Source organism: Pseudophryne corroboree, chromosome 7, assembly GCF_028390025.1.
Source record: "Pseudophryne corroboree isolate aPseCor3 chromosome 7, aPseCor3.hap2, whole genome shotgun sequence".
Taxonomy (NCBI): domain Eukaryota; kingdom Metazoa; phylum Chordata; class Amphibia; order Anura; family Myobatrachidae; genus Pseudophryne; species Pseudophryne corroboree.
This window is the reverse complement of record NC_086450.1, coordinates 418308717-418322222: the sequence shown is the minus strand read 5'-3', so window position 1 is coordinate 418322222 and position 13506 is coordinate 418308717. Positions and strand designations below refer to the sequence as shown.

Here is a 13506-nt window from a genome sequence, read left to right as displayed (position 1 = left end):
TCATACTGTTAACTGGTTATGTATGTTCCAAGTTACATGGTATGATTGGTGTGGGCTGGTATGAATCTTGCCCTTGGATTGCTAAATCCTGCCTTGTATTGTCCATCTCCTCTGGGCACAGTTCTCTAACTGAGGTCTGGAGGAGGGGCAAGAGGGAGGAGCCAGTGCACACCCATAGTCAAAGTTCTTTTTAGGTGCCCTATCTCCTGCGGAGCCCGTCTATACCCCATGGTCCTTACGGAGTCCCCAGCATCCTCTACGGACTAGGAGAAATAGATTTACCGGTAGGTTTAAAAGCTTATTTTTTGTTTTCACTGAACTGCACCCAAAATAGTTTTTTAAGTTTTGAGTTGGACATATCCCTTAAATACCGAAGAAGAAAAAATATTCCATGCACTGGCAGCTGAATTTGGTTAAAATAGGTAGTTTTCTGGTAAGGTGATGGCTTATACTTATTAGAGTGTAGCAATAGCTACTGGTTAAGTATTGCTAGACAAGCTATGCTGGAGGGACTGTAGGAGACACTGTATCTTAAATTGTCACTTTGTAATCTCTCTTTATTGTGAAAATGTACTCTCTTATACCATCTTCTAGTAAATCCTCCATGTTATATGAAGTTTACATGTATTACTTCCAGTAAAACGAATCCCACAATATTCCATGCGTGTTTTATGCTTGAACAAAGAAGCATTTTCTGCAACAAATATTACATTTAGTAGTTTGTGGCCCCTGCTATGCTATGCAGGCCCTGTTATCTACTCTCTTAACCATTTGATCTGATGCATGTGCAGGTGAAGCAGTCTTTACTGAAACATTTAACTACCTTTGTATTCCATTGAAAGGAGGTATTTTGCGACATCAGTGCCCTGCAGAAAGTGATTGAAGTTTGTTCCATCTGTAATAGGCCTATTCACCCTATACCTTACTCCAGGGGTCAGTCCAATTACCTGTGAGTTCGTCGTGGCACAAGTAAGTGCAGCTGTAAAGTTGCACTTACGGTGCCACCACACTCTCACATTTTAGTTTCCAGACTTAAAATCCGAGAGTCTTGGATCAGATCGGGCTGTGAAGGTGGTGAATTTCAGTGCTGGCATTTACACAATGCTGCAATAGCAACTTGCCTCCTTCGCATGTAATTGGATTGGCCCCATAGACGTAAAGGGCCCAATCCAGCCTAATGGTCAATGCCTTGTCAGACACAGCCTTTAGCTGACACTGTATTGCTTACTGCCTCTTCTGTTTTACAGGACTAATGAATGAACTGGCTGAGCAGGGACTCCTGGGTGTCATCCGGACAAACCTATGTCATCTTGGTGATCTAAATCCCAACTTGTGTTTCCATGCAGCACCTTACTCTGACAGTCTGCTGCAGGGCCTGGGTAACCTATTACACTATGTCTTGTCTGTCATCTGGTAGAAGAATATATATATTATATATATTGGTGGTGGTATGGACACACCCCTATACACACACCTTCATAATTTACATAACAATAAGAGTCACTTCCTGCACAGGGATGGCCATTGGTGTGGCCTTCATCAGTGAGGATGGTGTTGCTAGCCATCGATGGTATGAACATATTATGTGTGTTACCAGTGATGGTTTACACCTTTGCATGTTTCGCTTGGGCTGCTGCTTTTGTGTAAGAGCTGGAGTCGGGCTGCTGACTGACAGGTGACAGCCTGTCAAGTCGGCAAACCAGAAAGTGAGGCGCCCGCAGGCCATCCTGGCATAGTGGGCACTCTGCAGAAAGCAGCGGCCCAGCTCCAGCTTGTATGTATGTGTAAGAGCCGGGGGCGGGGCTGGGCTGCTGACTGACAGATCTGTGCATGCAGCACTCACTAACTGTAAAAAAAAAAAAAAAAAAAAAAACATCAGGCCCACAGCTGCCATCGATGGCAGGAGACCATTTGGTTCTCAACCATTGATGGTGAAATTACTTTACATTGGCCATAGACTATCAATGGTTTCCTACCACAGGCACAGGAAGTACTACCACAGAGTGCTTACTGCTCTTCTACATGGACTTACTGTATAAATCGATCAGTCACCTGCCCCTCCCGCCCCTCCCCCGCACCAGCCACCTTTGCTATCCACCTTTCCTTTCCCTCCATCCTGCCACTTAGATCTACACAATGAGTAATGAAGTTCTAATGCTATAGATATTGATATGTAAATATCTGAGAATGGGACTGTAATGTATTAAGGAATATAACAGATTCTGAGACCGTGGTTAATTTTGATAGATTATTATATGGTTCCACAAAGGTTCAGTAATGCCGTACATAGGGGATGGTACATACGGGATCTGGTCATCCCGACTGGGATCACAATCGCAATGCCGGCATCCCGACACCCGGAATCCCAAACAAGACTGCTTCGGGAAGCAGGAGGGGAGGGGTGGGGGGGCTTATGTTTAGGTTGTGAGGGGAAGGTTATGGGTAGGCTGCAGGGGGGGAGGGTTAGGTTTAGGCTGCGGGAAGGGGGGTTAGGTCCATCATAGGTACACTTCAACAGTGAGAGACATCTGGAAAAAAAAACTAGGTAATCACATTGTATGATTTTTAGACATTTTATTAGTATATTCTTGTGGAAAATAAATATTTGGACAATCAAAAAGTTTAACTTAAATACTTTGTAATATAACCTCGGTTGGCAATTACAGAGGTCAAACGTTTCCTGTAGTTCTTGACCAGGTTTGCACACAGGTATTTTGGCCCACTCTTCCATGCAGATCTTCTCTAAATCTGTCATGTTTTGAGGCTGTCGCCGGGCAACACGGACTTTCAACTCCCTCCACAGATTTTCTATTGGGTTGAAGTCTGGAGACTGGCTAGGCCACTCCAGGACCTTGAAATGCTTCTTATGGAGCCACTCCTTAGTTGACCGGGCTGTATGTTTGGGGCCATTGTCATGCTGGAAGACCCAGCCACGTCCTATCTTCAATGCTCTTACTGAGGGAAGGAGGTTTTTGCCTAAAATCTCACGATACATGGTCCCATTCATCCTCTCCTTAATATGGATCAGTCGTCCTGTCCCCTTTGCAGAAAAGCAGCCCCAAAGCATGTTTCCACCCCCATGCTTCACAGTGGGTATGGTGTTCTTGGGATGCCATTCATCATTCTTCTCCCTCCGAACACGGCGAGTGGAGTTTATACCAAAAAGTTTGATTTTGCTCTCATCTGACCACATTACATTCTCCCAATCCTCCTCTGGATCATCCAGATGGTCACTTGCAAACTTTAGACGGGCCTGGATATGTGCTGGCTTAAGCAGGGGGACCTTTCAGGCGCTGCAGGATTTCAGTCCATGACAACGTAGTGTGTTACTAATGCTAACCTTTGTGACTGTGGTCCCAGCTCTCTTGAGGTCATTAACCAGGTCCCCCGGTGTAGTTCTGGGCTGATTCCTCCCCGTTCTCAATATCATTGATACCCCACGAGGTGAGATCTTGCATGGAGCCCCAGGTCAAGGGAGATTGTCAGTGATCTTGTATTTCTTCCATTTTTTAATAATTGTGCCAACAGTTGATCTCTTCTCACCAAGCTGCTTGCCTATTGTCGAGTAGCTCATCCCAGCCTTGTGCAGCTCTACAATTTTGTCCCTGGTGTCCTTAGACAGCTCTCTGGTCTTGGCCATGGTGGAGAGGTAGCAGTCTGACTGTTTGAGGGTGCGGACAGGTGTCTTTTATACAGATAACCACTTCAAACAGGTGCCATTAATACAGGTAATGAGTGGAGGATAGAAGAGCTTATTAAAGAAGAAGTAACAGGTCTGTGAGAGCCAGAAATGTTACTGCTTGGTAGGTGTCCAAATATTTATTTTCTCTGACGTCCTAAGTGGATGCTGGGGACTCCGTAAGGACCATGGGGAACAGCGGCTCCGCAGGAGACAGGGCACAAAAGTAAAAGCTTTAGGATCAGGTGGTGTGCACTGGCTCCTCCCCCCATGACCCTCCTCCAAGCCTCAGTTAGGTTTTTGTGCCCGGCCGAGAAGGGTGCAATCTAGGTGGCTCTCCTAAAGAGCTGCTTAGAGTAAAAGTTTTGTTAGGTTTTTTATTTTCAGTGAGTCCTGCTGGCAACAGGCTCACTGCAACGAGGGACTTAGGGGAGAAGAAGTGAACTCACCTGCGTGCAGGATGGATTGGCTTCTTAGGCTACTGGACACTAGCTCCAGAGGGACGATCACAGGTACAGCCTGGATGGGTCACCGGAGCCGCGCCGCCGACCCCCTTGCAGATGCCGAAGAGAGAAGAGGTCCAGAAACCGGCGGCTGAAGACTTCTCAGTCTTCATGAGGTAGCGCACAGCACTGCAGCTGTGCGCCATTGCTCTCAGCACACTTCACACCAACGGTCACTGAGGGTGCAGGGCGCTGGGGGGGGGCGCCCTGGGCAGCAATGAAAGTACCTATGCTGGCTAAAAATACATCACATATAGCCTCTGGGGCTATATGGATGTATTTAACCCCTGCCAGGTTGTCAGAAAAACGGGAGAAGAAGCCCGCCGAAAAGGGGGCGGGGCCTATTCTCCTCAGCACACAGCGCCATTTTCCTACACAGCTCCGCTGCTAGGAAGGCTCCCAGGCTCTCCCCTGCACTGCACTACCGAAACAGGGTTAAAACAGAGAGGGGGGGGGCATTTTATGTGGCAATATTATTATATATTAAGATGCTATAAGGGAAAACACTTATATAAGGTTGTCCCTGTATAATTATAGCGTTTTGGTGTGTGCTGGCAAACTCTCCCTCTGTCTCCCCAAAGGGCTAGTGGGGTCCTGTCCTCTATCAGAGCATTCCCTGTGTGTGTGCTGTGTGTCGGTACGTGTGTGTCGACATGTATGAGGACGATGTTGGTGAGGAGGCGGAGCAATTGCCTGTAATGGTGATGTCACTCTCTAGGGAGTCGACACCGGAATGGATGGCTTATTTAGGGAATTACGTGATAATGTCAACACGCTGCAAGGTCGGTTGACGACATGAGACGGCCGGCAAACCAATTAGTACCTGTCCAGGCGTCTCAAACACCGTCAGGGGCTTTAAAACGCTCATTACCTCAGTCGGTCGACACAGACACGGACACTGACTCCAGTGTCGACGGTGAAGAAACAAACGTATTTTCCATTAGGGCCACACGTTACATGTTAAGGGCAATGAAGGAGGTGTTACATATTTCTGATACTACAAGTACCACAAAAAAGGGTATTATGTGGGGTGTGAAAAAACTACCTGTAGTTTTTCCTGAATCAGATAAATTAAATGAAGTGTGTGATGATGCGTGGGTTTCCCCCGATAGAAAATTATTGGCGTTATACCCTTTCCCGCCAGAAGTTAGGGCGCGTTGGGAAACACCCCCTAGGGTGGATAAGGCGCTCACACGCTTATCAAAACAAGTGGCGTTACCGTCTCCAGATACGGCCGCCCTCAAGGAGCCAGCTGATAGGAGGCTGGAAAATATCCTAAAAAGTATATACACACATACTGGTGTTATACTGCGACCAGCGATCGCCTCAGCCTGGATGTGCAGCGCTGGGGTGGCTTGGTCGGATTCCCTGACTGAAAATATTGATACCCTTGACAGGGACAGTATTTTATTGACTATAGAGCATTTAAAGGATGCATTTCTATATATGCGAGATGCACAGAGGGATATTTGCACTCTGGCATCAAGAGTAAGTGCGATGTCCATGTCTGCCAGAAGATGTTTATGGACACGACAGTGGTCAGGTGATGCAGATTCCAAACGGCACATGGAAGTATTGCCGTATAAAGTCGAGGAGTTATTTGGGGTCGGTCCATCGGACCTGGTGGCCACGGCAACAGCTGGAAAATCCACCTTTTTTACCCCAAGTCACATCTCAGCAGAAAAAGACACCGTCTTTTCAGCCTCAGTCCTTTCGTCCCCATAAGGGCAAGCGGGCAAAGGCCAGTCATATCTGCCCAGGGGTAGAGGAAAGGGAAGAAGACTGCAGCAGGCAGCCCCTTCCCAGGAACAGAAGCCCTCCACCGCTTCTGCCAAGTCCTCAGCATGACGCTGGGGCCGTACAAGCGGACTCAGGTGCGGTGGGGGGTCGTCTCAAGAGTTTCAGCACGCAGTGGGCTCACTCGCAAGTGGACCCCTGGATCCTACAAGTAGTATCCCAGGGGTACAGATTGGAAATTCGAGACGTCTCCCCCTCGCAGGTTCCTGAAGTCTGCTTTACCAACGTCTCCCTCCGACAGGGAGGCAGTATTGGAAACAATTCACAAGCTGTATTCCCAGCAGGTGATAATCAAAGTACCCCTCCTACAACAAGGAAAGGGGTATTATTCCACACTATTTGTGGTACTGAAGCCAGACGGCTCGGTGAGACCTATTCTAAATCTGAAATCTTTGAACACTTACATACAAAGGTTCAAATCAAGATGGAGTCACTCAGAGCAGTGATAGCGAACCAGGAAGAAGGGGACTATATGGTGTCCCTGGACATCAAGGATGCTTACCTCCATGTCCCAATTTGCCCTTCTCACCAAGGGTACCTCAGGTTCGTGGTACAGAACTGTCACTATCAGTTTCAGACGCTGCCGTTTGGATTGTCCACGGCACCCCGGGTCTTTACCAAGGTAATGGCCGAAATGATGATTCTTCTTCAAAGAAAAGGCGTCTTAATTATCCCTTACTTGGACGATCTCCTGATAAGGGCAAGGTCCAGAGAACAGTTGGAGGTCGGAGTAGCACTATCTCAAGTAGTTCTACGACAGCACGGGTGGATTCTAAATATTCCAAAATCGCAGCTGATTCCGACGACACGTCTGCTGTTCCTAGGGATGATTCTGGACACAGTCCAGAAAAAGGTGTTTCTCCCGGAGGAGAAAGCCAGGGAGCTATCCGAGCTAGTCAGAAACCTCCTAAAACCAGGCCAAGTGTCTGTGCATCAATGCACAAGAGTCCTGGGAAAAATGGTGGCTTCTTACGAAGCGATTCCATTCGGCAGATTTCACGCAAGAATTTTTCAGTGGGATCTGCTGGACGAATGGTCCGGATCGCATCTTCAGATGCATCAGCGGATAATCCTGTCTCCAAGGACAAGGGTGTCTCTTCTGTGGTGGCTGCAGAGTGCTCATCTACTAAAGGGCAGCAGATTCGGCATTCAGGACTGGGTCCTGGTGACCACGGATGCCAGCCTGAGAGGCTGGGGAGCAGTCACACAGGGAAGAAATTTCCAAGGAGTGTGGTCAAGTCTGGAGACTTCTCTCCACATAAATATACTGGAGCTAAGGGCAATTTACAATGCTCTGAGCCTAGGAAGACCTCTGCTTCAAAGTCAACCCGTGCTGATCCAGTCGGACAACATCACGGCAGTCGCCCACGTAAACAGACAGGGCGGCACAAGAAGCAGGAGGGAAATGGCAGCAAGGATTCTTCGCGGGGCGAAAAATCATGTGATAACACTGTCAGCGGTGTTCATTCCGGGAGTGGACAACTGGGAAGCAGACTTCCTCAGCAGGCACGACCTCCACCCGGGAGAGTGGGGACTTCATCTGGAAGTCTTCCACATGATTGTGAACCGTTGGGAAAGACCAAAGGTGGACATGATGGCGTCCCGTCTGAACAAAAAACTGGACAGGTATTGCGCCAGGTCAAGAGAACCTCAGGCAATAGCTGGGACGCTCTGGTAACACCGTGGGTGTACCAGTCGGTGTATGTGTTCCCTCCTCTGCCTCTCATACCCAAGGTACTGAGAATTATAAGACGGAGAGGAGTAAGAACTATACTCGTGGCTCCGGATTGGCCAAGAAGGACGTGGTACCCGGAACTTCAAGAGATACTAAGGGACTTGCTTCAGCAAGGATCATGTCTGTTCCAAGACTTACCGCGGCTGCGTTTGACGGCATGGCGGTTGAACGCCGGATCCTAAGGGAAAAAGGCATTCCGGAAGAGGTCATCCCTACCCTGGTCAGAGCCAGGAAGGAGGTGACCGCACAACATTATCACCGCATTTGGCGAAAATATGATGCATGGTGTGAGGCCAAGAAGGCCCCCACGGAGGAATTTCAACTCGGTCGATTCCTGCATTTCCTACAAACAGGAGTGTCTATGGGCCTCAAATTGGGGTCCATTATGGTTCAAATTTCGGCCCTGTCGATTTTCTTCCAGAAAGAATTGGCTTCAGTTCCTGAAGTCCAGAAGTTTGTCAAGGGAGTACTGCATATACAACCCCCTTTTGTGCCTCCAGTGGCACTGTGGGATCTCAACGTAGTTCTGGGATTCCTCAAATCACATTGGTTTAAACCGCTCAAATCTGTGGATTTGAAATATCTCACATGGAAAGTGACCATGCTGTTGGCCCTGGCCTCGGCCAGGCGAGTGTCAAAATTGGCGGCTTTGTCTCACAAAAGCCCATATCTGATTGTCCATTCGGACAGGGCAGAGCTGCGGACTCGTCCCCAGTTTCTCCCTAAGGTGGTGTCAGCGTTTCAACTGAACCAGCTTATTGTGGTACCTGCGGCTACTAGGGACTTGGAGGACTCCAAGTTGCTAGATGTTGTCAGGGCCCTGAAAATATAGGTTTCCAGGACGGCTGGAGTCAGGAAAACTGACTTGCTGTTATCCTGTAGGCACCCAACAAACTGGGTGCTCTTGCTTCTAAGCAGACGATTGCTAGTTGGATGTGTAGTACAATTCAGCTTGCACATTCTGTGGCAGGCCTGCCACAGCCAAAATATGTAAATGCCCATTCCACAAGGAAGGTGGGCTCATCTTGGGCGGCTGCCCGAGGGGTCTCGGCTTTACAACTTTGCCGAGCTGCTACTTGGTCAGGGGCAAACACGTTTGCAAAATTCTACAAATTTGATACCCTGGCTGAGGAGGACCTGGAGTTCTCTCATTCGGTGCTGCAGAGTCATCCGCACTCTCCCGCCCGTTTGGGAGCTTTGGTATAATCCCCATGGTCCTTACGGAGTCCCCAGCATCCACTTAGGACGTCAGAGAAAATAAGAATTTACTTACCGATAATTCTATTTCTCGTAGTCCGTAGTGGATGCTGGGCGCCCATCCCAAGTGCGGATTGTCTGCAATACTTGTACATAGTTATTGTTACAAAAATCGGGTTATTATTGTTGTGAGCCATCTTTTCAGAGGCTCCGCTGTTATCATGCTGTTAACTGGGTTCAGATCACAGGTTGTACAGTGTGATTGGTGTGGCTGGTATGAGTCTTACCCGGGATTCAAAATCCTTCCTTATTGTGTACGCTCGTCCGGGCACAGTATCCTAACTGAGGCTTGGAGGAGGGTCATGGGGGAGGAGCCAGTGCACACCACCTGATCCTAAAGCTTTTACTTTTGTGCCCTGTCTCCTGCGGAGCCGCTGTTCCCCATGGTCCTTACGGAGTCCCCAGCATCCACTACGGACTACGAGAAATAGAATTATCGGTAAGTAAATTCTTATTTTCCACAAGAATATACAAGTAAATTGTTTAAAAATCATACAATGTGATTTCCTGGGGGGGGGGTTCAGATTCTGTCTCTCACAGTTGAAGTGTACCTATGATGGAAATTACAGACCTCTCTCGTCTTTCTAAGTGGGTCAACTTGTACAATCGGTGGCTGTCCAGATACTTTCTTGCCCCACTGTGTGTGTGTATATATATATATATATATATATGAATGAATGAATGAGAGGTAGAGAGTTAGTAATGATAGATAGATAGATAGATAGACATGCAGACAGAGGCATGAATATTTATGGAATTATTTTAGAAGGACATTTTGCAGAGATACTATGGAAGGCTATATTGCCAGAATAAAATCATAGAATATTAAGAATATTTCTATCTGGGATAGGCGGAAATTTACACGCTGTGCCCGACCCCAGCTCTGTGGTGCTGAACTTGCTCTCCAGGCAGCCTTTCACCACTGACCCCGAAGTTGAGCAAGTTGTGATCCTGACCATGAGTGGGGTGCAGACCCTGCTAAGAGCTGGACAGTTCCTGCGCCAGATCCTCAGACCACAGCCCAGAAAACAAGAGGAAAACTCAGGTAGGCACATGGGACTTTGTAAAAGTGAAGACAAATATTTTCACACTCCAATAATGTGACTTAGGGCCTAATTCAGACCTGATCGCAGAAGCAAAATCTTTCTCTAATGGCCAAAACCATGTGGACTGTAGGTGGGGCATATGTAACATGTGCAGAGAGAGTTAGATTTGGGTGGGTTATATTGTTTCTTTGCATGGTAAATACTGGCTGCTTTATTTTTACACTGCAATTTAGATTTCTATTTGAACACACCCCACCCAAGTCTAACTCTCTCTGCACGTGTTACATCTGCCCCACCTGCACTGCACATGGTTTTGCCTATTAGAGATTTTGCTTTTGCGATCCATGCTGAACTAGGCCCTTAGTGCAGTGCTTACATATTAATGACCATTTGTGATTTAATGTTTTTCTTTTGTACATAAATGTTTCGACACAAATCCCACTGCAGCAGAGGCTCTCCATCGTTCTAGACCAGTAATGCGACTGCTTTGATGGTTTCCACCCTCTTTATGGACATTGTGTTATTGCAGGTGGTGCCAGGAGTGTTGCTGTATTAGCGGTTATTAGGACATAGGGGGTCATTCCGAGTTAATCGCTCGCTAGCAGTTTTTAGCAGCCGTGCAAATGCTATGCCGCCGCCCACTGGGAGTGTATTTTAGCTTAGCAGAAGTGCGAACGGTTGTATCACAGAACGGCAAAAAAAATTTGTGTCGTTTCTGAGTAGCTCAAAACCTACTCAGCGCTTGCGATCACTTCAGACTGTTCAGTTAATGTTTTGACGTCACAAACCCGCCCAGCGTTCGCCCAGCCACGCCTGCGTTCTTCCTGGCATGCCTGCATTTTTCCGCACACTCCCTGAAAACGGTCAGCTGCCACCCAGAAACGCCCACTTCATGTCAATCACTCTGCGGCCAGCAGTGCGACTGAAATGCATCGCTAGACCCTGTGCAAAACGACATCGTTCGTTGTGCCCGTACGTCGCACGTGCGCATTGCGCCGCATACGCATGCGCAGAACTGCCATTTTTTAGCCTGATCGCTGCGCTGCGAACAAATGCAGCTAGCGATCAACTCGGAATGACCCCCATAGCGATGTTCACTTAGGTTCGTAAAAAGAGCCAGTTGTAGATTTGCTGTATGAACCACTCCATAAATAATATTATTGTCAACATTATCTTTATTATTATTCACAGTTCTGCAAAGTCCGTTATATTTACATAAAAAAGAAATACTGATTTAAACAAGCATTGTTATGTCCACTCATTATGCATTTATTTCACATTTTCACTATATTGTCCTATTTTGTAGCTGTGGCAAGATTTAATGGAACCTATTAGTTTATATTTTGCACCTACCAGTTTAGTATAAATGGAATAATGTGCCAGACTATAATAATTATTATTTTATTTATGTAGCGCTCTGTCTCCCATGGGACTCAAAGCTCTTTACAGACATGAAAAAAAACATAGCACATGGTACAAAGGATTTAGTGTTACAGCAAATCGAAAAACCACACAGAAAAATAAAAAAGGGAAAAACTAGAGAATAGGCATAAGGCAGTCATTGGAGAAGTCATTTTGGGTAATAAATTCCACAGGTTATCTATTCCACTCATGAAAGGTACCAGATGAGGCAGCCATCTTGGGTGGACTTTTTTTATCCATTCTGTCATTTACTTTCTGGTGCTGAGTATAGAAAGACATATGGTGGGTTATATGATATCTCACCAGTAGATGCAAGGGCACTGAGACAAAAATGGCTCCTGCTTTTCCTCCTCCCCCTCTTATAACCACTCACTGCTCCTCTTTAAGTTTTACCTGTTCCCCAATAGTAGATGGGAACCAGACCTTCTGCACTTGCTTTATGTTCTATGTCCCACATGTATTAAGCCTTAAAAAGTGATAACGTGGAGACTGATAAAGAGTGATAAGGTACCAGCTAATCAGCTTCCTAACTGCCATGTTACAGGATGTATGTGCTAAAAATGACAGGAGCTGATAGGTTGGTCCTTTATCACTCTCCATTTTATCACTTTTGAAAGCTTAATACATTTGGACTTATGTGCTTTAAGTGGATTTTATGTTATTTCATCTATGTTTTTAATTATTATTAATTACTAGAGGGACAGCACTTTTTGAGAAAACAACAACTTTGATTTTACAAAAGTGACATTTGAAGCAAAACATGACCCCGCACTGAGCACTGGTTGCAGCAGTGGGTGCCTGATGGGGCAGCGGTTCTGTGCTGTGGGGAAGATGAATTTTGTCTGTCCTGTATTAGATCATCTTAGGTTTCTTACGTTTGTGGATGGACCAATGTTTCTTAACAATATTTTGTAATGTACATTACATTGCAAAATGAAATCAAAGGTAAAATAATCCCTCTAGGCCTCTTTAGATTGTGGTTACAATAAATCATTCCTATCTCTAACTTCCTGTAATGATTTCTCCAAACGGCTGTAGTTCATAATCACATATACAGTTTCACGGATGGTTTTTCGGAGCTGTCTGTAGAATGTACCCTTTTAACGGTATAAATGGGAGTATTGTATACAGTATATGAGATTAAAATAGTTTTGTTGGGGCAGAAAAACATCCTGGGGAGACGTCATCTTCACCCTTACACATAAAAGTCATGTATATGACAGAGTGATAGGTTCCCACAGAGACTAGTGAATGGTTACCCCAGGCCCATAACATCGGGAGGACAAAGAACGTGGCTTCCTCCCATTTTTTCCATCACCGGCACTAAGTTTGATACAGCCAGGGTTAGTGGAACCATAGAGGGGAGACACATAGTATGGAAGACTCTCCACCATGGGTCCACCAGCGCTAAGCTATTTGGCCCCAGGGATGATTTCCCCAGGGGAGCAGGGCCCGCAAAAAAAAAAAAAAAAATGCCCCCTGGTGTATAACCAGCTCTAATGCCAATAGCACTAAGGCTCTACTCTGTACCTCCATGCCTTTGGATATGCCTGTAATATTTATTAGCCTTAGTCAGGGCTTCCTTGTCATGCTGGCAGATAGGGCCTACTGGCACCTGTAGTGCATATGTCATAGAAATATATAAAAAAATATTAAACAAAAAAATCTTTATTAAAGAAAAACCTCCAGGAGACCTCTCTCTTACCCATTTATTACTTACATCATGTATTGGGTTCTCTTCCATCCAGGCAGTATCGGACTGGGGCATTAAGGGCGCATCGGGTAGGGGCCCATGTTTAGGGGTATGGCCAGTCGCCACAGAGGTTTTGATAACCATAAGAGAGTGCATGGACTGGCCTCTTTATACACTGCTCAAAAAAATAAAGGGAACACTAAAATAACACATCCTAGATCTGAATGAATGAAATATTCTTATTAAATACTTTGTTCTTTACATAGTCGAATGTGCTGACAACAAATTCACACAAAAATTATCAATGGAAATCAAATTTATTAACCCATGGAGGTCTGGATTTGGAGTCACCCTCAAAATTAAAGTGGAAAAAC

At 46.2% G+C, this 13506-nt stretch overlaps 1 protein-coding gene across 7 annotated transcripts in view; it reads left to right on the top strand.

The window, feature by feature from the left end:
* The window catches only part of LOC134945472 (dynein axonemal assembly factor 8-like), a 318655-nt gene that overhangs the window by 121251 nt on the left and 183898 nt on the right, over window positions 1-13506 (top strand). For all 7 annotated transcript variants that reach the window (XM_063934780.1, XM_063934779.1, XM_063934778.1 and 4 more), the window contains 2 exons: window positions 1248-1379; window positions 9822-10016. In XM_063934780.1, coding sequence (XP_063790850.1) covers window positions 1248-1379; window positions 9822-10016 — 327 coding nt within the window. The remainder of the gene's footprint in view (window positions 1-1247; window positions 1380-9821; window positions 10017-13506) is intronic.